Below are 24,790 nucleotides of genomic sequence, written 5' to 3' on the forward strand. Positions count from 1 at the left end.
GCTGACGTACGCTGTTGAACGACCAATCGTATCGCAGAATCGAGAAGCATGTCTGGATTGGAGACGTTAAAAATTACCGTAATCGGGGCTCTGTTGTGCCCCGATTACGCTAATTTTTAACATCTCCAATACAGACGCGCTTCTTCGATTTCTTCGATTCTGCGATACGGATTTGTCAAAACAGCTGACTTCCGGGCACGTTGAAGATGAAAATTTTTAGCGTAATCAGGGCCCTAAGTATTTGGAATTTCAATACCTCTAGGTACGTGATCATGAGGAATTTAATAAAAAAAACACACACCATGGTTACACATTTTACCGTTTTGGAAGTATCTCACACTTAGTATAAGAAAAAGAATATGAGACACCTCAATATCATTCAGAAATAGCCCACACGTATGGGTTTGATGAAAAAAATTTTTTTTTTAGTTTTCAGTATGGGGACCTCCAAAATTTATTGCTTTTTTTTCTATTTTTGTATGAAAATCTTAATGCGGTTTACAAAAAATACATTAATCACCAAGTTTTAACAGTATAGCTCTTATAGTTTTGGAAAAAAGTGTCTGTGACATACGGACGGACAGACAGATAGACGGTTCCGTTTTTTGCCATTTGGCTACGGAACCCTAAAAACGGAACCCTTATAGATTCCTCATGTCTGTCTGTCTGTCCGTCTGTCCGTCCGTATGTCACAGCCATTTTTTTCCGTAACGATAAGAGCTATACTGTTGAAACTTGGTAGGTAGATGTATTCTGTAAACCGCATTAAGATTTTGATGCAAAAATAAAAAATAATAATAAATATTGGGGGCTCCCCATACTTAGAACTGAAACTCAAAAAACTTTTTTTTTTCATCAAACACATATGTGTGACGTATCTATGGATAGGTCTTCAAAAATGATATCGAGGTTTCTAAAATATTTTTTTCTAAACCGAATAGTTTGCGTGACAGACGCTTCCAAAGTGGAAAAAAGTTGCCCCCCCCCCCCTCTAACTTCTAAAATAAGAAAATGAAAAATCTAAAAAAACATATTATGATGTAGGTACATTACTATAAAAACTACCAACGAAAATTGTTTTGAACGAGATCTAGTTAGTAGTTTTTTTTACTTACTTGACTTATGGTCCTATGTCCTCTAGATGAGAGGGCGTCCACAACAGTCCTCCATCTCGTTCGGTCTTGAGCTTCTCGCTTGATCTCGCTCGAGAGTTTTTTTTTAATATCTCGTAAATCGTAAACAGCCTATTACAGCGTAATCTTCATACAAATAACTTAAATTAAAAAAAAAAACATAAATCAATGGTACGGAACCATTTGTGATTTGTGCATGAGTCCGGAACACAGATTAGAGAGTATGGTCCGGAACGGAACGGCAATGGAAACATAAAATGATAAATATATTTTATAATATTATTTTGAAAATGAAGGTGACACCGTCTGTTGCACTTGGGCATGGAACACAACACAACTACTAGATGTAGCTCCAGCTTTTAACGAACTTGTCAGGAAGTCAAGTAACCAATAGGAGACATGGAAAATAAAGCTAAAATGTTTGTCATTGGTCAAAGGGTTGTTTAAATTAATTATTATTGGTGGGTTGCGGAGATGGGGGACGTCGATGATGTGTCAGTCCCAGTCAGTCCACAGAGTACATTTTAATTTTTATCTATTTTTATACACGTCAGTCAAGTCCTCAATCAATGAAATGAAATCATGTCATTTTCTCGTTTGCCTTTGCATTGATTTGTAAAAGTGAGTAATGTACAGTAGTAAATAAAATTATTGCACTGATAACCCCTACTTTGTGATTGAAATACATTTTGCAATTTTTCTTATAGGTGTCACGGTTTTTTTGGTAAGTGGAAATTATTTTTGTACCTATGTAGGGGAAACATAAAAATGAATGAATTAATGAATTCTGTATTAATGTATTGTTTATCCAAATGAATAACAAGCAGCAAGCAGCTGTGCACCGTGTATGTATTTTGCGAATAACGCGAATTGATTTCCGTATGAAATGCCAATCAATACAGATATCTATTTATGTACCTTTATCTAAAGAGTTGCAGGTTAGTACCTGCATACATAGATTAATAAAGCCTGCATAGTTTTATGGACATTATGTTCGTAAACAATGTTGGAACAGGTTTTCGCTATTTCTTTGCATGTTCATTTTTAGATTGTAGTCTTTTTTTAGGTAAAGAAAGAGTATGGATTAGCTGTGTGTTTGACTAAAACCAGGTAGTTCAGGTCGATATCATCAACATGACTCATATAAGAACACATTTCTCTTGCTGAAAATTATCACCAGTACTACTTCAATATTAGCTACTTGAAAGAAGCTGTTAATTCTATAATGACCATAAATATGTATGAATTTAAAGTACATTTTGAAAAATCTTATTAAAATGCATGGGCAACTCAATGTGACAAGCTGTAATACATTTTAATATCTTGTACTACATACATTATAAAGTTATTATGATTTGAATGCCTGGCTCACAAATTACAAGACATTGCCGATTAATCAAAATGTATATTGAAATAAATGTGAGTAAACATGACATAACACCTTTGGTTTTTCTGTAAGCTTATTATGGTGAGTACAGACTAGAGCATTTACTTATAACGAAACAACAAGCTGCTCTGTAATTTGTACTAGTGTATCACCCTTTCGTAAACCAAACGTCCAACATGTTTTTTATGTCGAATCATACATGACTGTCTTGTATGTATAATTCTTTATCTTTTTGTTTCATTTGTGTGCAAGAAATATATCTTAGTTGTGTAATTTCTTGTGATTTAACAGTTTTATCTACCTAAGTAGTTAGATAAAGTCTACAGTTTAGTACGTTATCATAATAAATTATAATTTTGTTCCCCAGTTGCATGGGAATGCTGTATTTTCTTTTCTTAAATTAAAATATCTAAATGATTAAAAAAACCGAGTTTAAAAATTAAACAGACTCCAAAAAAGTACCTACACTAAAAAGTAGAAAAATCATTTTACTTTATTTATTTAATTGGCTCCCATATAATAAGCATGGTACCAGACCAAAAATAGAGCAAAAATAGAATCATGTCAACATGCGATGGAGAGGAGCATTCTGAAAATAAGAAAAATTCAAAAAATCAGAAACAACAAAATTAGACAACAAACAAAACTAACAGATGCCCTCCAAAAAGCTTTAAAACTAAAATGGCAGTGGGCTGGACACCTAGCAAGGTACAAAGATAGAAGATGGACTATTATAACATCAACAGAATGGAAGGGACCGAAGGGGAAGAGGAATGTTGGGAGACCCAAAGAAAGGTGGGCTGATGATATAATGAGAGTAGCGGGAGAAAATTGGCTCGACCTAGCCCAGGACAGGAAGAAATGGAGCGGAATGGAGGAGGCTTTTGCCCATACAGGGGTGCCACAAGAGTGAAGACAAATGCTTCTAACTTAATATTTAAAATTGTAAACTTGTGGAAATAAAAGCTTTTTATTATTTATTTAATTAGGACAATTGTCGGCCGTTTGGTGTAGTGGTTCAGAACGGACTACTATGCCGAGAGGTCCCGGGTTCGATTCCCGGCCGGGCAGAAATTGAAATGATGAATTTTAATTTCTGTGACGGGTCTGGGTGTAACTATGTATAATATGTATATATTTAAAAAAAAAGTATACATATAAGTAGTATATCCGTTAAGCTAGCACCCATAACACAAGCATTAAGTTGCTTACTTTGGGGCTAGCTGGCGCTGTGTGAAATTGTCGAAAGATTTATTATTTATTATTATTATTTCTTTATTCAAATTTCTTTCTTATTTTTAATTTTTTCTTTTTACAATGCAATTATCAAAAAATAAAAATACATTATAAAAACAAAAATCTTAAAAATAGTTAACCCGCTGGCAGCGGAGCAGGGCCCAAGCTACCGGTGGTCAGGGTCACAGGCTGAGGAACCTCCGGACAATGCGTGCCGTGCTGAGGATCACCGCCTTTTGAATCTGACCCTTGAGCCAACCATCTAGCGAGAGCTTCTTTAGATGTTGGTCGAAGCTCTTCGCTATTAGTCCGTTTGCCGAGACAACTATCGGGACAATGATCGNTTTCGAATAAGGTTGTAGTCAAAAATGTCAAACTTTTCATTAAAAGTATCAGACGTCGTCTAACAACACGTTATGTTGTCGAGGCTCACCACTTAAATAGTGCCCTAGTACTCACCGTTAGCAAGATGCGAACAACCAGAAATTATATGCCTGAGTGACTCTTATTAATTATTATGACCATGATTGATATTCTCGGAGTTTGTGCCAGTCTGTCTCAAGAAACGTACTAAATTTACAGGCACCAACTCATAATAATTGTTGTAATTAAATAAATAATAGAAAAAAAACCAACCGAATTGAGAACCTTCTCCTTTTGTTGAAGTCGGTTAAAATACAAATAGACATTGGTTTATTTAGGTATTTGTATGAAATATTTTTCCATGATTGAAAAAACATATTTTATTACATGTAGACTTTAAATGGGTTAACCATTAGTTATTTAATAATAAGGTTAATTACTTTTCAACAAGTTATTTATGATCCTTTGTTTATGTTCAGTAATAATCTAGGTCGTAAAGCTCATACATTAAATACTTAGGTAATAAACTTTTATTAGTTAATACATATTATTTTGATATTTTTTCTTATAATCCCAATTTGCGATATTTTATCTAATTAGAATTAAGTTTGCTGTAAGGGGGCGTCCATAAATTACGTGAGACTTTTAGGGGGGGGAGGGGGTCAACGAAAACCTCACTAAATCTCACGTGGGGGAGAGGGGGGGTCTCGGAAAATATCACGTAATTTTTCCCGCAAAAAATAGAGTAAAATTGCCAGAAAACTGGGTTATTGAAGTAAAAAAATTTTTTTTTATGATTATAATGACAATTTATTCTAAACCGTCTAATCAAATTAAACTAAAAATGCCTCCATCTGCATTTGTGAACACTAAAGATGCAGAATAAATGTCGAAATTAAGAAAATTCGAAATTAAAAAAAAAGTCATCGGCATCGCTATTGCGTAAAAAATTGGCCAAGTGCGTGTCGTACCCACAATATATTTCAGCAGCAAGCAATTACTTCATCTAAAGTCACTTTTCATATTTTCTTCTAAGGAATTTTTACTGGTCAAGAAATTGTATAATACATGAGTCAAATGACTATTACTCTTAAACTAAGTAATGTAACTTAACCGTTATAGTTTTCCTTGAAAAAATTCATCCCCACTTTACATGCAGGGGAGCCCTACCCTAGAAAAAAATGTTTTTTTTTTCAAAATTTTATTTTGTTTTGTCGGCGTGATTAATATTTATTTATTTATTTGAACACCAACAAGGTTACATTGAGGCTTCACTAAAGTAACTATAAAAAATATACATACCTTCACAAAATTACAGCTGCCCAGTGCCAATAGTTTCCAAGCGAAACCTCGGACAGACAGACATACGTATCGAAACTATAAGGGTTCCTTGTCAGGACTACGGAACCCTAAAAAATGGCATAACATACGTATGAAAATATTATGTATTCGTAGTTAAAGTAACCAATAGTCAAATTTGACAGATGTCAAATGACAAGTGGTTAAATAACAGAAAAAAATGTTTTTATAACAATGTTTAGAGTAGGCGCACACCGTTGATTTTTAGTTGGCCGATAGTTGTGCCCGATTTTAAATTGTATGAAGAGTCGGCCAAATCGAATCGGCGTAGTGTGCGCACTCCCATACATGCCAAAACTGATCAACTGCCCGACTAAACTATCGGCCGACGAAAAATCAACGGTGTGCGCCTACTCTTAACTTGACTTTTTACAGTATTTTTTAACTATTAGTTTACATTTTATTAATATTTAACAATTAGTTATTTTAACTATGAATCAAAAAACTGGTCCTAGGTTGAAGCAATTGCTTGTCTTACTAAGCGACGGGAAGCTACGGAACCCTGCACTGCGCGTGGCACGACACTGGATTACTGATTTTTTCATATAAATCTAATAGACTCGAAGCATAGACATTGCAAAATAGGCATTTTATTAAATATCACGTGAGATTAGGGGGGTGGGGGAGGGGGTCAGGCAAAATCTCACCAAATCTCACCAAGGGGGGCGGGGGGGTTGAAAAATGGCCAAAATTGTCTCACGTAATTTATGGACGCCCCCTCTGATTTTTTCATATAAATCTAATAGACTCGAAGCATAGACATTGCAAAATAGGCATTTTATTAAATATCACGTGAGATTAGGGGGGTGGGGGAGGGGGTCAGGCAAAATCTCACCAAATCTCACGAAGGGGGGCGGGGGGGTTGAAAAATGGCCAAAATTGTCTCACGTAATTTATGGACGCCCCCTAAGAATTGGTATAAAATTGTATAAATAATTTAATTCCAGATATCATGTGGCTCCTACCGAGTTTTCTGTGCCTTGTGGTGATACTTCACTGCTCTTATGCTCCACCTGTGACTCCAGAGCATAAAGAAAGTGAGATCAAAGATGACCTTGTAAGTATTATTTTAATTTCCTCTTCAGTTTAGTTACGATATTTATTAAGAAACAAATGTTGCTCAGCGAGTGTAATCAACAAAATATATTTTTTTAATTGTGTACGTTTGAGCGAATGCAATATTTACGACATGTTTTGCTACTTTTATTTTATGATTATGTCCTATATTATGTTTGTTTTACAGGAAGAATACATGGAATACCATCGCTATTTGCAAGAAGTGGTCCAGGCACTAGAGAGTGATCCCGATTTTAGGGAACGCCTAGAAAAGGCTGAAGAAGATGACGTTCGGGTATGAATTCAAATAGTAATTCAGATTTTTTTTATCAAATGACTGTGATTAAACTAAGTTTTTGTTTTCTGGTCTTTGCAGTCTGGCAAAATTGCAGAACAATTAGATTTTGTAAATCATAATGTTCGGACGAAACTAGATGAAATCAAGCGTCGTGAATTGGAGCGACTTCGGCATCTTGCTACTAAGGTATTATTTTGTAAGCTACAATATACTTCAACGTGTGTAATCATAAAATAATGAAATGCGACAGCTAAAATTTTTATATCAATATTGAAATGTAAAAACGCCATGATCATTTCCATCGATGAACTAGTTCATTAATTGTTCTACGTCATGTTAGCTGTAAATACGTTTGATAATGCTTTGAAGCGGAATTTATTTGTTTATTTCAAATATTTTAGCAATATGAATTAACTAACGACCTTGATACACATATGGGTAAAGTCCCATCGAACGAGCATCTTGACCACGGAAACCCACACACTTTTGAGATAGAAGATTTGAAACGTTTGATTAAAAAAACAACTGAGGACTTGCAAGCTGCTGATAAACGAAGGGAAAAGGAATTTAAGGTAGTTCATATATTTTATCTATTATACCTACTAATATTATAAAGCTGAAGAATTTGTTTGGTGCAACGCGCTCTTCTTTTGTTTTCTAACATCTTATTAATCGCCCACTAGTGTCGCTTGAATATTGTTATGTAATCAAGATGTTATATGTACGAACTACGAACAGCCCTCTCAGCTTCGCACACAAGACTTTTTTTCGATCATCAAATTAAAACCTAATAGTACTTCAAATGCTGGCTGCATTTCCGCGCTGAATGGCCAAACTGATTCGTTGGCCAAGAAATGCGCCAGCTCTTCTATCACCTGTACAGTCAATTAGCCGCTTGGCTAATTCCCTGTACAGGCGATGAGCACTTGGTCCCCACAGACCTAGCGTCTCGACCCCAAATGGCTCAAACATGTAGGTACTACCACAGAATAATAATAAGTACTACAGTCCTCTCAACTTAAGCTGAGAATTGCATTTGTGTGAGTGCACACCGATAGTGTAGAGTGTCAATCGGCTTGAAGCGCGGCGCGCGTCCCGCGCATGGTTTAAACCGGTTTATTTATAGCAAGCGGCCTGAAGCGCGGCGCGTCCGCCACGCACCGCTTCATACTTCACTTCACCCCCGGTACTGGTAGCAGATACGTGTAATTTTATGTAATTGTGTTCCAAATATTAGTGAAATGGCTCCTACTGTAAGTGAATTTCCTGTACGAAATCCATTAAGCAGCCAAGTGAAAGAAATTTTATGCAAATTGAATACGTATTTTAAAGATGTGAACGAAAAGTTTTTAGTCTGTTTTTATTTTGTAATTTTATAAAGTTTGTCTTTTTGTTGTATTTTGTAAGGCTGGCTGTACGCCCTCTCTATAAACGGTGCTCGCAGAATATCAGCGTTGGCCAAACTGATTCGTTGGCCAAGAAATGCGCCAGCTCTTCTATCACCTGTACAGTCAATCAGCCGCTTGGCTAATTCCCTGTACAGGCGATGAGCACTTGGTCCCCACGGACCTAGCGTCTCGACCCCAAATGGCTCAAACATGTAGGTACTACTAAGACCTACATATTTGCGTCGCTTGAGGGATTCCGCTGATGCAGCGGCAGTACCAGCCCCAGACGAGGTTTGCGGAAGATGAGACGGTGCCAGTGTGTCTACGCAGGTTGCATCCCACACTAGTGGCCGTCCCACCTTCCATGGAACCAAAGTCATACCATCAGGTCTCTTACCATCACTTCGAACCAGGCCATTTGGTTCAAGAATGGCCGGTACGGAAGCGCTAGAAAGAGACCTGCGTATGATGTCATTGAGGCTGGCGTGACGGGAAAATCTCCCGGCACTTCTGCTGCATGACAGTCCGTGATGACCAAGGGAGTCAACCATGTCACCGCAGGGACAGCGATGGGGGACAATGCATGGTGCCCCCAAACGGAGCGAGACTGCTAAATTAAAAGTGGTATTATCCAAAAGTGTGCCAATATGAGGAGAAGGTAGGGAGTGAAGCCAAAGACCTGATATTAATATTTAATTTAATTTTTCTTTCTCCGCTTTGTAATGAGAATTTTCTTTATCAAAACATCAAACATATCTGGTTGTTTAAACACAGCGTAAAAAATCAGTCACCGATTAAAACATCTGACAGCAATTAAAACAGTGACACAAAACATTTTTACTGCTATGATTTACAGGAGTACGAGATGCAGAAAGAGTTCGAAAAACATCAGAAACTGGAGTCCTTGGATGATACTCAAAAGAAAGAGTTTTTGGAAAATATTAAAAAAGAGGAAGAAGCCAAGAAACATCACCAACCTGTAAGTATTTACAGTTAGGCACAATCACCATAGATCGTTTCATCCACAACGACGCGCCCCACCACTTTTTGGTCGGGGGAAGCGTGGGGTGCCGGGAGTTTGATCCGAACAATCCGAGCGTCATTGTTGGCATTGGCAGCGTTGCAATGAGGGCTAAGCTATCGTTTTTATACTTAACAGTTGGCACCCCTGGCGATTGACAGGACCTTACTCTACAGTGGCGCCATCTTGATGAGTGCAATTGCGATAGTCCTCCTACCACTTTCGCGCTCACCAGTTGGTGCCACTGTCTTCGCTACTAGCAAGTGACAGGACCTTACTCTACAGTGGCGCTAACTGGTGAGCGCTAAAACTATAGCCCTCATTGGCCTCTCAACTGGCAAACGGCCACGTCAAAAAAGATGGCTACAGGCACGCGGCCCGATTCGGGCTTCTCAGGTGGTCTCTTGAGTCCCACTTGTGGTGTCGTATTTCATGCGGGATATGTTTCGGGGTCGTATTTCCTATCCCTTACGCACCGATTGCGAAGTTTGGATGAAAAAACAGGCTAGCTAGTATGCCATAGAGCAAGGTCACGCTTCATACAAAAAAAAAAAACGTCAATATGAGTCAGAGTGCGTGACGTCATCATGCTGAGTGTGACGTTGTTATCAATGTTGTTGTCCGTGAGTGCGCGCGCACACAATGATGACGCTCGGATTGGTCGAATCAGGCTCCCCGCACCCCGCGCTTCCCTCGACCGGGAAGTGATGGGGCGCGTCTTCGTGGATGAAACGATCTATACCAGCTGCTCACGTGTGACAGTCAATTCTCAATGCACTGCATGCACTCCATCGCGCCTATTATTAAGCAAATCTTTGACAAAAGCTTTTATCACTAATTGTTTATTAACTCATTACATGAATTTTTAAAGAAAAAGCCAACTTTTCTTAGCGTCAGCGCACATTGAGCGACAAAACGCGGCGACAGACGCGGCCACAAAACGCATGCGCGCGTCATTTCATAATATTAGCTGTCGTTGCGACTCCGCGACATGTCGCGACGACAAGTTAAGTCTTAGCTTATTCTCACCGACAAAACACATTAACTTTTCTTTTATTGCAATAAGATTGTTCTTGGGGTTGGGATTGTTCTTCTACATACATTCAAAAAGTAGGTTCCTAAATACAAAATTTGTATTTTTTGTGAGATTCCTAGTTTCATTCTATAGTATAGCATATGAATCATATGATACATACATAATGATATCATTAGGAAATCTGTTTACTAAATGAATCGTTAGAGAAGAGTGAAGTTTAGTGAGTTCATTAATTTAGTTAATGAAAAAATTTAGTTATATGCACCAATACGATTTAAAATGTTCAGCTTCATCACCCCGGCTCCAAACAACAATTGGAGGAGGTCTGGGAGAAACAGGACCATATGGATCAGAAATTTGACCCCAAAGCATTCTTCATGATGCATGGTGAGTAGTTTATATTCTTTATTAATACTGTGTTATCTGTGACAGCTCCGACACCCGGTCACAAGAGGTCAGTTGTTAGAGATATGGAAAAACGCTGACAATATGGACGCAAAAGATTTCAACCCAAAGGTTTTTTTCACAATGCATGGTAAGATCCGGTAGCGTGCAATTGATAGTTTTGTATTTAGCATACTCATTGAACATTAATATTTTTAACATACCGCACGCTGTTATGGATTTTACTTAACGCATGCCATTGTGATTCGCTTTGTAGCCATACATTGTGAGTATTGTTTTGTTTGCCGTTGCAAAAAGCACTCTGTAAAAATTCCATGTACCTAATGTATTTGTGTGTAAACATGAATGTGTGTAACTTACTTACACCATCGAGTGATCATTAAAGAAATAACAGAGAATGTGAGAATGACTGAGTTAACGCTTGTAATCAAAAATCAAAATATACAGGGTGTTTGGCGGAAGGTTAGACAAACTTCGTGGGTGTATAGGTAAGGTCATTTTAAGAATAAAAGTTCGCCCATTTGACCCTAAGTGAACTAGTTTTTTTATTGATATTTTTGTGTTTATTTTCTTTTTTCCAAAATTTGACCAAAAATCTGCTTTAATTTCTTTTCTCGTGTGTTTTCAACCGCATTTTTTTATTTAAAATTAATATCTAATATGTCTTTAGTCAAATAAAATAAAATTCAGATCCAGATAATGATTGGATGGCTAGTTACGAGCCGCCAAAGTTTAACAAAAGTACAAACCACGATAAAAAAATCAACTTAGTTTATCAAATGTCATTTATACGTTACTAGCGGTACTCACGTTATCTTTTTAATTGCCAGCGAAGCTTATAAAAAACTTAAAATAGTAGTAATTATAATAAATTGAAACACATTAACTTCTATAATTAATTACACAGTTAAACATGTATTGACAGTTTCAGTAAAAATCATTGAGTATTTCACTGTCATATGTATTTTAGTGCTGTGTAATAGTTTTAATATTCTTATTTCCATTCTTTAACAGGTTTGCAGTTTCTGCCAAAGTAAACATTTCTTTCACGATGACACAGTACAGAAAGTCGATTAGAAAGTAGCGTACACTAACAGATTTGTTGCACACACGGCTTACCCGATCTGAAGCATTCACACGATCATATTCCAAACGATCTTTTTGTGTTATCTTTCTACGACATTCAAAATGATTATGCCTCCTTAAGGGCTTAATGCACAGCATTTTGAAATAACCGAGCGAGCGTCAACGGCGCGCTTTTTTTCTGCAAACGTCTCTCTCTCCAAACTCCGTGTGTATACTCTCTAATGTGAAAACAAGTCATAATTATTATTTTATATTTTTAGATGTCGACGGTAACGGTGCCTGGGACGCTGATGAAGTAAAAGCCCTTTTCATCAAGGAGTTGGACAAGCTATACGGACCGGGCGGCCCCAACAAGGATTTGCACGAGAGAGCCGAAGAGATGGAGCGCATGCGCGAACACGTCTTCAAAGAAAACGACCTGAACCGCGACGGATTGATAGAGTTCAACGAATTCCTGATCAAGACTCATAACCCTGAATTCAACCAGGATGAAGGTGAGCTATGAATTTTATTACAAAAACCAGTGAAACGGCTTCGTACGCGTGAAAATAGTTTGAATTATATTTCCCGTTTTTGCAACATTTTTTTTACTGCTCCGACCCTATTGGCTGTAGGGTGATGTGTTCCTCGATATACCCTACCTCAGAAATTCTTCAGCTTTATAATAATATTTTTTTTATGCATAACAAGGCAGGTATTTGACCACAATCGCACCTGATGTTAGGATGGTACATATCTCTATAATATACATATTTAAAGATTTGGCACACTGGATGCTTTCAGCGGTTACGCGTTCGTGAGCGGTGTCTATGTGTGCGTTGCTGGAGCGCGCTTATAGTTCATTCAACTTATGATGGTGATTTAGACAGATAAAACGTTTCGTTTTATGATTCTAACTTTCTACGAATAAAACTATTGAGTTGTAAAAATCAATTACTTTTGTGTGTTTTCATCCTTCCAAAATATCAATCATTAATCTTTCTCAATTAACCTAAACAAGAATTTCTATTTATTTAATAGTTTATTATTTAGAAAAAAATGTGAAAAAGTATTAAATGAATTGCTTCTGCGTTAGTCGGAACTTTTGCTCATAGGGATGGGACATAAACAATCGCAATAAATCAGTAATCGGCATGGTGGTCATCTTACCATCGAATCACGATTATTATCTCAGGCAGGTCAAAGCTAAGTCAGTACGTGTGCGTTTGCCTTTGATGACGGTTTTGTTTTATGCGATTTCTCCCCGTATTGTTTGTTATTGTTATTTTGATGTTTTATTGAATAAAATGCATATATTTAATTCTTTGTGATTTATTTTGTACCACTAAGAATGTTCACGTTTATTCCATTTCCAGATAGTTCAAATTCATAGATATAATTTTGATCAAGATTAAAAATGAAACAAATAAAAGGCGATTAGATTTCTATAGAAAATATTCTCGATTCTAAAAAATATCGATTAGGTTTATAAGGAGCGCCTCACTAAATAGAACTGTCATAATCACCATCTTACGCTGAATGGACTATAGTATGGAGTTTACCTTCTGTCTTATTTTGTTCAAACAATGTTGTTCATACATGAAGCGGGCGCGTTCACTTTGACCTGACCGTAGCCCGCTGTGGCAAATGCTTGGAGATCTGTTTAACCACTTGCTTGCTAATGAAATACGTACCGGATAGCCGGACTAGCCGAATTTAAACTTACAGATAAAATGTGTGATAAACTATTAGATCATTATTAATTAGTACTACAAATTCTGGCTTCTAAGGTCTCCCGTCAGGTTAAATAGTGAAATGGTTTATTTGATAACGTTATTATGTCTGCTAATTATCTAAAACTTAGGAACAAGACTTGGATAGAGATATCTGCCAGATAGACATCAATATCCAACAACCTGAAGAACTGGCCCTAATGCATATTAACAAATAAATCAATATATTTTTATAGCTGTGGTGGTTTGTTGCAGGCTGGAAATCGATTGATGAAAACCAAATCTACACCCAAGATGAGTATGCAGAATATGAAAGAAGGAGATTAGAAGAGCTGAGATACATGCAACAACATGGCTTGGTGAGTTTATTGCCTTAAAAACTTAATTAATTTTTAATTACCTGTACATTATGATTTTTGGTTGCATTGTAATTGAAAAATCCATGGTTTGTACCATCTTGCTTTAGCTATAGCAAGGGGGTGCTTAAAAGCTCGGAAATTTATCCTTGTCGCGACAAGATCGGTGTAATAAATTGCAGAAACAGATGTATGTTGTAAGCATTATGTCACGTTCATGTTTCCAAAGATCACACTCCCACAAAATATGATGGGCAGACTGCTCATGACTGACTTCATCAGTGGAACACTCACAAAAAGGAGACGGAACTAGTTTGAATTCGTGAAGCTTATGTTTAAAGTTGCCATGCCTCGTAAGGAACTGCGACGAGCAATGGACGATTTTTAGCCATCGCCTAGATATACGTTCGCGTACATTCGGACAGAACTTGTATAAGTGACGCCCTTTGACTGACGTATCCCATCTTTTTTGCCATTCAGTGATTCCTCTTCAACGACTTGTCGGGAATCAAATAATCGGATTATTTTAGAACAATCGCGGCTATTTAAGAAATCGTAGGTTATATTTTCCCTTGATGCGAAGTACATAGCCGCACGCTTTTGTACCCCTAAGTCGACCGGCAGTACACCAGCCAGGACTGGCAGAGCTTCCGTGCTCACAGTTCTGTACTTACATTACTTGCAAACTGGTATGCGAACGAATAGCCGCACTCAATGCAATGTGTGCATTACACACACTCTTTACGACGTTTTGTTTTTATTTTGATTACTTTGTGTGTGTGAATTTCTAATGAGACATTGGGTTTCGAAATCAGTGCATTAATTAGTTGGTATCTCTCTAGATCTCTATGGTAACAAGTTAACAACCTAGTACATAAAATCAATCTGTATCTGATATTCATATTTTGGCTGTAACCTGTTTTGTACGTCTTAAATAAATATAACTAGCTGACCCGGCGAACTTTGTTCCACCTTAATGGCAATAAATAAGCAGACTTTTTTTAATTTCGAACGGGATAAAAAGTATCCTATGTCCTTCTCCTGGCTCTAAACTACCTCTCTGACAATTTTCAGCTAAATCGGTTCAGCCGTTCTTGAGTTATAAGTGGAGTAACTAACACTACTTTCTTTTATATAGATTACTTAAAATTTCATCGACAGATTTTTTTTTTGTATTTCAGGTGGATGCACACGGCCGTCCCGTCCCAGGTGCTCAACACAGGCTTCACCAGGCCTACCAGCAACAGCAGGCCCACCAGCAACAGCAGGCCTACCAACAACAGCAGGCCTACCAACAGGCCCAAGGACAGCAGTATTACCAGCAGCACCAGGTCCCACCGCAAGGTACAAAATATAGTGTATTTTATAACAGTATTTTAACCTCCTAAGACCTGATATTTTAGAAACACCACTAGTCATTGAGATCGATTGTTCCAAATTTAGAACAAATAAATTAACACCATGGAGTCCTGAACCTGCATGTCCTTGTAATTAGACTCATGATGATTTTGGTATATTTTGGTTCTAAGAAAATAAAGAAAAAATAATCAACAATACAAATAAAAATATTATTAATTCACATTCAATGTTAATATCACATAAAATGATTTCCAGGCTATCAACAAGCGCCCGGTCAGGTTCCCCAGGAGTACCAAGGTCAAGCTCAACAGTACCAGCCACCGCAAGGCCAAGCCCAGAACATCAACGTGAACCAAGGTCAACCGCTAGTCCAGCAAACCGTTCCGGCTCAAACCGCGCAAGGCCAAGTCCCCCCGCAATCCAGCCAAGGCCAAGCGCCGCCGCCTGCTCCCGCTGCAGGCCTGAACCAACCCCCACCCCCTGCAGGCTCCCAAGGACAGCCAAAAGTTGAAGGTCAGGCACCTCAAACTCAAGGCCAAGCCCCAGTACAGGCACAGCCACCACAAGCTCACCATCAAAGCGCTCAATAAAGCTGCGGTGCATAATACATAGCTCGTGATAATCTATATTATCCAGTTGACATCTCTTTTTGTTTCTATCTTTCACAAGTGGTGCCAAATTTATTTCACGCTTTTGCATACTGTATTTAAATTATTCTCGCTGTTCACTATTGACGATATTGTAGACTTTAAATAAACAAATTAAATCCTGAATGTTGTTGAAATTATTGTTATTCAAATACTACCTATATCAGAAAATATTGAGCGACTTATTAAACTATACAGGGTGTTTGGCGGAAGGTTAGACAAACATCGTGGGTGTATAGGTAAGGTCATTTTAAGTGAGCTACTTTTTTTTTAAATTGATATTTTTGTTTTTATTTAAATTTTTCAAGCTGTCGTGATACCCTTTGAAGTTGGTCAAAAGTGATTAAGTATGTATTTTTCAGGGTTGATTACGACTTTTTATTTTTGATATACAGTGTGAGTCACGTTAAAGTGTACATATGAAAATAGATGAAACTAGACCTATTTTTATCGACAAAAAAGAGGTCAAAATTTTTTTGAGATTTTTTTTTAATTTTTTATAGAATTTTTTTTCTTCAAATTACTTATTGTAAAGAAAACGTAATAACTTTTAAACTAAGCGGTATATCCTGATAAAATAAAAACAGTAATAATGCTAAATAACAGGCGATACTAAAAAAATACATAAAATACACAAAAAATGCCAACAAATAATAAAAAAATATACTTTTTGAAAAAATTCTGCTTATAAATTCGTATTTTTTTTGGTTATTTGATAAATTTCTCCAAAAAATGCCCCTATAACCGGTGGTTTTTATTACTTTCTATTATTCTCTATCGTATTATCTTTGTAAAACCAAAAATTGCATGTCTCTATCCCTATCACAACATTTGGTATGATCGTTTGAACAAAGGCCTGCCACAACATTATTCTCCGCTACAGGTAGAGACAATTTTAATTTTAACTAAAATGCTTATTTTACTTAGAAATCTTTTGTTTTTATTTGAAATCTAACTTGTCTTTATCAAAATTACAAATCTAGAGCCATTTTCACGAGCTCTTTCAAATGGTACCAATAATAGGTTACAGATTATGGAAGCTGGTGACATTGAATTTTTGGATTTTGTAACTTCTCGTTTCCACCCTGTATAATCCGGCTGTATCTCCAGGTCACCTAGATACATTCCATAGCAGCTGTAATAGACATTTAGGTACATACATTTACCAATTTTGGTGATAAATAGGCATTTTGTATTAGTTTTTGTATAACGCCTGAACAAAAACAAAGGGTAATATTTTGGTGTTATACATAGATTTCGAATATAAAAAATATATAATTTAACTAATTAAAACATGACAAAAAAACTGAGGTATGTTTCGTTTCTGTCGGGCCTGGGTCACAGATGACCGTTCTTCTTTGACCTGAAAACTGCTTAAATTCTTTTTCTTGCGTGTTTTCACCGATTTTTTTATTTGGTATTAATATCGAATATGTTTTAAGTCAAATAAAATTAATTTCAGATCCAGATAATGATTGGATAGCTAGTTACAAGCCGCCAAAGTTTAACAAAAGTACAAACCATGATAAAAATTCAACTTTGAATTCGATTTAAAAATAATAATGGTGATAATGAATTGCCAATGATCTAAAACGTCTCCAGCTTCTCTTCTTTCCAATGATAAATCACACGTAGTAGTCAGATTGAAATTTGTCAAAAATTCAAAGTTTAGGGAAGAAAGTGGAATAGTAATACAAAAATTATCCATACAAAGTTTCTTCAAACATCTTTATATTTTCTGCTATACTCCTTTTCATAACTATTTTTGTGTGTTTTATTTCAAAATCAAATTAAAAATAGTAAGCACATTACAAAGAAAATGTTTTAAAAAATTCAAAATATACTTTTTATGGATAATTTTTGTATTATCATTCCATTTTCTTCCATTAACTTTGAATTTTTGACGAATTTCAGTTTCTAATAATTAATCTAATTACTACATGTGATATTATCATTGGAAAGAAGACAAGCTACAGATGTTTTAAAGATCATTGGCAATCCGTTATCACCTTTAATTTTTTTTAAATCGAATTCTAAGTTGAATGGGCAAACTTGTATTCTTAAAGTGACCTTATTTATACACCCACGAAGTTTGTCTAAACTTCCGCCAAACACCCTGTATAATTACAACATTCAAATCAAAATAAAATAAAATTACATAATCCAAATAAAATTAAATATTTAACAATAAAAATAAAATAATAATTAAAAATAAAAAACAACATTTTTTATACAAGTAAAAATATTACCACAAAAAATATTATATTTGCCACTAGTGCTTTTGCTAGTGGCAAATGTAATATTTATTTTTGTGGTTATTCTTTTTTGATGTTATCTTGCTGATTATTACGCCAGGCAGCATCCTGGCAATTTCGTCGTCGTGGAGGATGGCCTTTTCAATGTGTCGTGGTAGTATCAGTCTGCAAAAAATAATGCTTTTTAGAGGATCCTTGAAGTCAGCAATTATTTGATTTGCAAGGGTTCATTGGGTGTCTTTAAATTAGGTATAACAATATCCTCATTCACAGAGTTGGTACTTCCTTACTTGCTACCTATAACATTGGTCTAACATTAGGTACTGTAGGGATAGAAGCTCACTATTTTTATTTGTACGTGTAATACGCACTCAATATTTTTTAAAGAGTAGGTACTATTTAGGAATTTGTAAATACCCGTGACATTGACAGGAGACTCCAAAAAAACTGCACTAAAAAGTAGAAAATAATTACATTATTTATTTATTGTCCTAATAAATAAATATTTTTTACTTTTTAGTGCAGGTTTTTTGGAGTTATTTTAATAACTATTTTTTTGTTTTATTTTAAAATCAAATTAAAAAATAATAACTAGAGGAAGAAAAGACTAAAAAAACGTAAAAACTAAGCTAAGCCTGTTTAGGTTTAGGTATACACACATAAAAGATCTCATATTAATCACATTTAACAAAATAATCATGCGGTAATTATACATAACTAGCTGACCCGGCGAACTTCGTACCGCCTTAACGTAGAGATTTTCTTTATATTTTTTTCCGTAAAAACCTTGTACAGAGTATTAGAAAACTACAAAAAAAAACAGCCAAATCGTTCAAGCCGTTTTCATGTTATGTCGTGACAACGGAAAACGGGTTTCATTTTTATATGTATAGACTAGCGGCCGCCCGCGAATCAGATTTTTTCCCGTTAACTCCCGTTCCCGTGGGAATTTTGCAATATCCTGTTGTTACGAAGCTTTAAGCTTACTAAGGTACCTGCATGCCGAATTTCAAGCGTCTAACTTAAGCGGTTTAGATTTTTCATACAAAAGGATTTTCCCGCTAATTACCGTTCCCGTTAGAGAAGCATTATTCAGGGTTACATAACAAAAAAAAATTTGGAAAAAGTGAAGATTTGTGGCAACACGAGTAAAAAGACCATCACCGGGAGTAGAATTTTTTGATTTTTTTTAAATGCCTATTATTTTGACAAAATGCCACATAGATTTTTTTTTACATTTTTCTGATAACCAGCATAACTTGCCTCAACACCCAGTTCCGGCTTGACGTTGAATTACGGGACACCCTGTATATTTAGATAAACGGTAATTATTAATAATATACATTTACCGTAAATATGTACATACATAATATTTATACATAGTAACAGAATTATGTTCTAATGACATCGTAATAATTATCTATCTGACATTATTTTTTCCTCTGGCGCTGATGTGAAGGATACAGTAATAGCCGTTTGCTTGTAGAAGATTTAAATAAAAGTTTCAATATTGTATATGGCACGATTATTCCGGTCAACAAATTTTAAATGATGAATGGGAATAACGATTCAATATCCATAGTGCTTTTGGTAAATCAGGCAGTTTCAAAGATAAAATTCTGAAAAAAATTCAAAAGGTGTATAGGGACCCGCAGTTTACTAAAATCACTTAATCGGAAAACTGCTGCTATGGCTATTGCGGCTTTATCCCAGGCACAAATCTAGAGCCACACTCAGCTTCGTTGTTAACAAAACGTTGAATAGTGCGCCCGGAGCGACTTAGTTCAAACGATCATTGCAAACGTTGTGATAGGGATAGAGACATGAAATTTTTGGTATTACAAAGAAAATACAATAGAGAATAACACAAAGAAATAAAAATCACCTGTTATAGGGGAATTGTTTGGAGAAAATTATAAAATAACCAAAAAAACACGAATTTAAATGCAGATTTTTTCAAAAAGATTTTTTTTTTATTTATTGCCATTTCTGGGTATTTTATGAATACATAAAATACCCAGAAATGGCAATAAATAAAAAAAAATCTTTTTGAAAAAATCTGCATTTAAATTCGTGTTTTTTACTAAACAACAGGCGATACAAAAAAAAAATATTTTTTTTGTATCGCCTGTTGTTTAGCATTATTACTGTTTTTATTTTATCAGGATATTACCCTTTAGTTTAAAAGTTACTAAGTTTTCTTTACATTAAGTAACTGAAAATAAAAAAATCTAAAAACAATAAAAAAAATCCCAGATATTTTTTAAAATTTTTTTCGTCCATAAAAATAGTTCTAGTTTCACCTATTTTCATATGTGCACTTTATCAAGACTCACACTGTATTTAGATTGCTATTGCTATTTATCTGCTATTTCTGTCTTTTTTCCGTATAAGTAGGTACTTTCTTGAATAATGCAGTGTGAGTCACGCTAAAGTGTACATATGAATTAAGGTAAAACTAGACCTATTTTTATCGACAAAAAAAGAGGTCAAAATTTTTTTGAGATTTTTTTAAATTTTTATAAATAAGGTACTTGATACAAATAAGGCCTACCTATCTAAAACAGCGTTATTTTACCGAAAATGTAAGATGAAATCGCCAGATTTTTATAAGAGAGCACGAAATCACCCACCACCTTAGAAGAACACGTGCCAATGGTGCTGGGATCATGGATCGGGACGCTTTTGCACTCTACCGGGTTGTAGGGCATATGAGTACGTGTCCTTGAAGTATTATCCCGGTTGGATTTGTTTATCTGTGTTTTCTGATGTATAGGCCTTATTAGAACGTAGGCCTTATTTGTATCAAGTACCTTATTTTTTTTTCTTTCAATTACTTCATGCTAAGAAAAAGTAATAACTTTTAAACTAAGAGGTATATCTTGATCAAATAAAAGCAGTAATAATGCTAAATAACAGGTGAGACTAAAAAAAATACATAAAATACCCAGAAAATGCCAACAAATAATAAAAAATGAAACTTTTTGAAATAAAATTGCTTAAAAATTCGTATTTTTTTGGTTATTTGATAAATTTCTCAAAAAAATGCCCCTATAACAGGTGGTTAAAATTTTTATTACTTTTTATTATTCTCTGTCGTATTACTTTTGTAAAACAAAAAATCGCATGTCTCTATCCCTATCACAACATTTGCTATGATCGTTAAAAGTGGAAAGGTATGCCAATAAATTATAGGCAAATATTTTTTCAGTCAAAGTATAATAGTGCGAAAACAACTGTCAGGCTAAACAATAATAAATTGTGAGTTAGAAGTACCTATCGGCCAATATGGTTTAGCTAAATAAAATTTTAGGCGTACCGAGGGGCACCCGATCACGCGACCGCGCTAGTGCCGCTTAGTTTTATACATTTCCTAATACAATATTGGAATTCTATAAAATTACTAGGAAAAGTATACATTTCCTAGGATATGTGCGTAATAAAAATGTCTGAAGCAATATTTTATACATTTCCTAAATAGCTTCGGAATTGTATATACATTTCCTAGGAATAGTATACAATTCCTAGAATTCATACATTTCCTGTAACATCTACATATACTAATTTATAAATGCGAAAGTAACTCTGTCTGTCTTGCTTCTGCTTTCACGTCTAAACCTCTGAACCGATTTTGACGAAATTTGGCATAGAGATAGTTTGAGTCCCGGGAAAGGACATAGGATAGTTTTTATCCCGGGTTTTGAAGCGGGGACGCACGTGATAAAGTTTTTCTGTGACAGACAAAATTCACCGTGGGCGGAAAGCTAGTACATAATTAACCGACTTTAAAAAAGGAGGAGGTTATTTAATAATATGTTCGACTGTAGGTATATATTTCTTTTTTCTAGTATGTTCACCGATTACTCCGTCAATGGACAAGTTTCGTGATGATGAAAACATTACATTTCACCGAATGGGATTAAAATATAGACCAAAACTAAAAAGCCGGTGAAGTTATTTTTGAAATCCATCTAGAAATGACTGAGAAATTAATTATTTAAATTACCTCATAGTGTCTATTACTCTGTCAGGCCACCTGTTCAAGTTTCAATTACAATGTACCACAGGTAAAAAACTACAAATAGACCAACAGTTGTATTCTTTCATGTTTTTAAGGTGGGCTGACGGTTTGAGGTCTTTTTAGGTTGCCGATATGGTAACCTGTATTTTGTAGGGAATTTTATTTTACACTTGACATGAATATAGTCTCAATGTACTCCCGACCTTCAGTGGTAACATCAAGGTAATAATTAGTTAACTAAAAAGCAAGAAATAAGTTAATTTTAATAAATAAAAAACCGAGTCGGTGCCAGATTATGAAACGTGTGAAGTTTGCCTGCACCGACTCCAAAAGTATCAATCATGGTATAAATATTAATTCGTCCTAATAAATAATTAATTTGCAATTATTTTTATACTTTTTAGTGCATGATTTTTGGAGTCGGTTTTATTTTTTTAAATAAAATTATATAAACATACATACTTTTCACGGGTCTCCATAGCCATTTTGGATATTACCAGGAGTTCGGAACACAAATACTGCAGCACAGCTGTGAGGAAAATACTAGCTGGGCGGTTAATTTTTTGCGGAACTAACTGCCGAATCAACTTGTCCACGTGGCTTACTGGCAGTTTGAGTCCTGCTCTTGAGGTAAGACTCTGCTTATACTTTTGTATAATCTTCTGCTGAACTCCTGCAGAAAGTTTTAAGTGTTAATTAGTATTGTTAAGTGTTAATCAAGATAAGAAAATGCTACGAATTTCATTGTTGTACTTTACCATTCTTCTTTTTTTTAAGTTGTTGATAAGCCGTAGCAGTAGATTCGCCGCCCTTTCGTGCCATTTATTTTGATTATTGTATGGCTTGAGAATTTTAAACTCACCACCTTTCACTCACTACAACTTAAGTATGGGTAGTCAGTTAATTTGTTTGATTTGATGTTTTAAAACCGTTACCGACTGCGGCGCTGGGGGTGATGTACACAGCTCATATCTACTGTGTGATGTATTTTTTATCTATACTTATAATAAATCTGTAGAAAGGTCAATTCTGCACATGAAATATATTTTCAAAATAACTATTAGGGGGTGATTAGTGATCGATACTGATGCCAAAAATGCAATCAGTAAAATTTTTGTCTGTCTGTCTGTATGTTCCTTATAGAAACAAAAACTACTCGACGGATTTTAACGAAACTTGGTACAATTATTCTTCATACTCCTGGGCAGGTTATAGTAGGTATACTTAGGAGCAGAGTAGTGAAGGGAAATTTTGGGAAAAGAAACTGACTGACTGACATATCAACGCACAGCCTAAACGGCTAAACGTAGGCACTTGAAATTTGGAAGGGACTTAGCTTAGGTACCGTAGAGGTGCACTAAGAAAGGAATTCCCGAAATTCCCACGGAAACGGGAATTGGCGGGAAAATCCTTTTGTATGAAAAATCTAAACCGCCGCTTGAAATTTGGCATGCAAACTTAACTTAAAGCTTAGTTACAATAGGATATTGCAAAATTCTCACGGGAACGAGAGTTAGCGGGAAAAAACATTTGTATGAAAAACTCTAAACCGCGTAAGATAGATGAAGGGGGTAAAACGGGATCCACGCGTACGAAGTCGCGGGCGGCCGCTAGTTTTGTAATAATATTTTGTAAATAAAATACGAGTAACATAATTTATTATAAGTAATTTTAGTTTAGTTATTATTAGTTTTTTATACTTCATTCAAATAAATCTAGTTTTAGGCTGGGTTGCACGGGTGCACTATCATCCTACTTTAACTTTGTCAAACGTCAAAAATCTGTCAAACTCCATACAAAAAACACCGATTATCATCATAATTACGGTCAAATTTAGGTGGTGCAAAGTGTAACAAAAAGACTATTATTTAAAATTAGTAACAATAAAATTTATACACAGTTTTTGTGCACCGTACTAAATACATATCTTAACACGTATCTCACCAGTGTATAATCGCGATGTCGTATTGAAAATAAATCTGGAAATAATTATATGTAAGGTATTCTTATTTACTAAGATTTTTAAAGTTTATTGTATTTTTTTAAAATATTACAATTATTAAAAAAATATGTTTAATTATTTATGATCAATATCAGATTGTTCAGATAAGATTCGGACCTTCACTGTGTGTATTTAATCTACCTACATCGTTTCTTTTAACCAAAATGGCAACCACCCTCATAATTATTGTATCGTGCTCTAGGATAGAACCTCAGTTTATAGTATATGAGCAGAACCCAGATCCAGATCTGGGGTAGGTAGGTAGGTATTCTGTGGAAACTACAGCTGAAAAGCGGTGTGATAACGTAGGACCAATTTTCCCAGCAAAATGTTTTCCCTTTACGAGTTTTTCCTAGCAAAATGTTGTTTTCTTTAAACATTCTAATGATGTAAATAATTTTGAGCCAGAAGTAAAGTTTAATAACTTTCTGGTGTAAATGTGCCCGAAATGAGCTGAGCGTTAGTCGTTTCGGTAGTATCTCAAGCGCCGCAAGTGGAACTGGATTGGCCACACTCTCCGAAGGGACCCCGATCACATCCCTAAACAGGCTCTGGATTGGAATCCCCAAGGAAAACGCAAACGTGGTCGCCCCAGGCAAACTTGGCGGCGCACTGTAGTGGACGAGGCGAAGAAGATCGGCAAGACCTGGAGCGAGATCAAGCGAGAAGC

General features: G+C 35.6%; 3 protein-coding genes across 5 annotated transcripts; 1 reads left to right on the forward strand and 2 right to left on the reverse strand.

The window, feature by feature from the left end:
• Positions 1 to 1,681: 1,681 nt before the first annotated feature.
• On the forward strand, positions 1,682 to 15,968 carry NUCB1 (Nucleobindin 1). 3 transcript variants are annotated; one of them, XM_028300492.1, is made up of 12 exons: positions 1,691 to 1,754; positions 1,841 to 1,857; positions 6,426 to 6,535; positions 6,722 to 6,829; positions 6,911 to 7,018; positions 7,234 to 7,404; positions 9,077 to 9,199; positions 10,710 to 10,812; positions 12,029 to 12,262; positions 13,736 to 13,839; positions 15,018 to 15,180; positions 15,451 to 15,968. In XM_028300492.1, exons 3-12 carry the CDS (start codon positions 6,431 to 6,433, stop codon positions 15,783 to 15,785), a joined length of 1,554 nt encoding a protein of 517 aa, XP_028156293.1. In that variant the 5' UTR covers positions 1,691 to 1,754; positions 1,841 to 1,857; positions 6,426 to 6,430; the 3' UTR covers positions 15,786 to 15,968. The 3 variants fall into 3 exon arrangements, with proteins under 3 accessions (XP_028156296.1, XP_028156293.1, XP_028156294.1); XM_028300495.1 differs by lacking the exon at positions 10,710 to 10,812 and adding an exon at positions 10,565 to 10,664 and having other exon boundaries at positions 1,682 to 1,857; XM_028300493.1 differs by lacking the exon at positions 1,841 to 1,857 and having other exon boundaries at positions 1,693 to 1,754.
• LOC114349906 (uncharacterized) lies at positions 7,427 to 9,068 on the reverse strand. The gene is made up of 2 exons (XM_028300496.1): positions 8,315 to 9,068; positions 7,427 to 7,686 (listed from the first exon to the last, which is right to left on the reverse strand). Exons 1-2 carry the CDS (start codon positions 8,769 to 8,771, stop codon positions 7,631 to 7,633), a joined length of 513 nt encoding a protein of 170 aa, XP_028156297.1. The 5' UTR covers positions 8,772 to 9,068; the 3' UTR covers positions 7,427 to 7,630.
• A 2,158-nt stretch (positions 15,969 to 18,126) lies between the features above and the next one.
• On the reverse strand, positions 18,127 to 22,974 carry LOC114349910 (histone H2A-like). The gene is made up of 3 exons (XM_028300500.1): positions 22,877 to 22,974; positions 22,581 to 22,791; positions 18,127 to 18,262 (listed from the first exon to the last, which is right to left on the reverse strand). The coding sequence occupies exons 1-3, from the start codon at positions 22,938 to 22,940 to the stop codon at positions 18,127 to 18,129; spliced, it is 411 nt and encodes a 136-aa protein (XP_028156301.1). The 5' UTR covers positions 22,941 to 22,974.
• Positions 22,975 to 24,790: the final 1,816 nt, after the last annotated feature.

This window comes from Ostrinia furnacalis, unplaced genomic scaffold (assembly GCF_004193835.3).
Source record: "Ostrinia furnacalis isolate ACB-3 unplaced genomic scaffold, ASM419383v2 OfSCF0723, whole genome shotgun sequence".
NCBI lineage: Eukaryota > Metazoa > Arthropoda > Insecta > Lepidoptera > Crambidae > Ostrinia > Ostrinia furnacalis.

Excerpts from the sequence above, each read along its gene's own strand:
- LOC114349910 (XM_028300500.1), bottom strand. The coding sequence starts at position 22,940 with ATGGCACGAAAGGGCGGCGAATCTACTGCTACGGCTTATCAACAACTT. Across the intron at positions 22,792-22,876 it reads ACTTAAAAAAAAGAAGAATG|GAGTTCAGCAGAAGATTATA; the intron begins GTAAAGTACAAC and ends AACTTTCTGCAG. Across the intron at positions 18,263-22,580 it reads GCTATGGAGACCCGTGAAAA|ACTGATACTACCACGACACA; the intron begins GTATGTATGTTT and ends TATTTTTTGCAG.
- NUCB1 (XM_028300492.1), top strand. The coding sequence starts at position 6,431 with ATGTGGCTCCTACCGAGTTTTCTGTGCCTTGTGGTGATACTTCACTGC. Across the intron at positions 7,019-7,233 it reads TTCGGCATCTTGCTACTAAG|CAATATGAATTAACTAACGA; the intron begins GTATTATTTTGT and ends CAAATATTTTAG. Across the intron at positions 10,813-12,028 it reads GGTTTTTTTCACAATGCATG|ATGTCGACGGTAACGGTGCC; the intron begins GTAAGATCCGGT and ends TTATATTTTTAG.
- LOC114349906 (XM_028300496.1), bottom strand. The coding sequence starts at position 8,771 with ATGGTTGACTCCCTTGGTCATCACGGACTGTCATGCAGCAGAAGTGCC. Across the intron at positions 7,687-8,314 it reads TGATAGAAGAGCTGGCGCAT|TTCTTGGCCAACGAATCAGT; the intron begins TTCTTGGCCAAC and ends GAGCTGGCGCAT.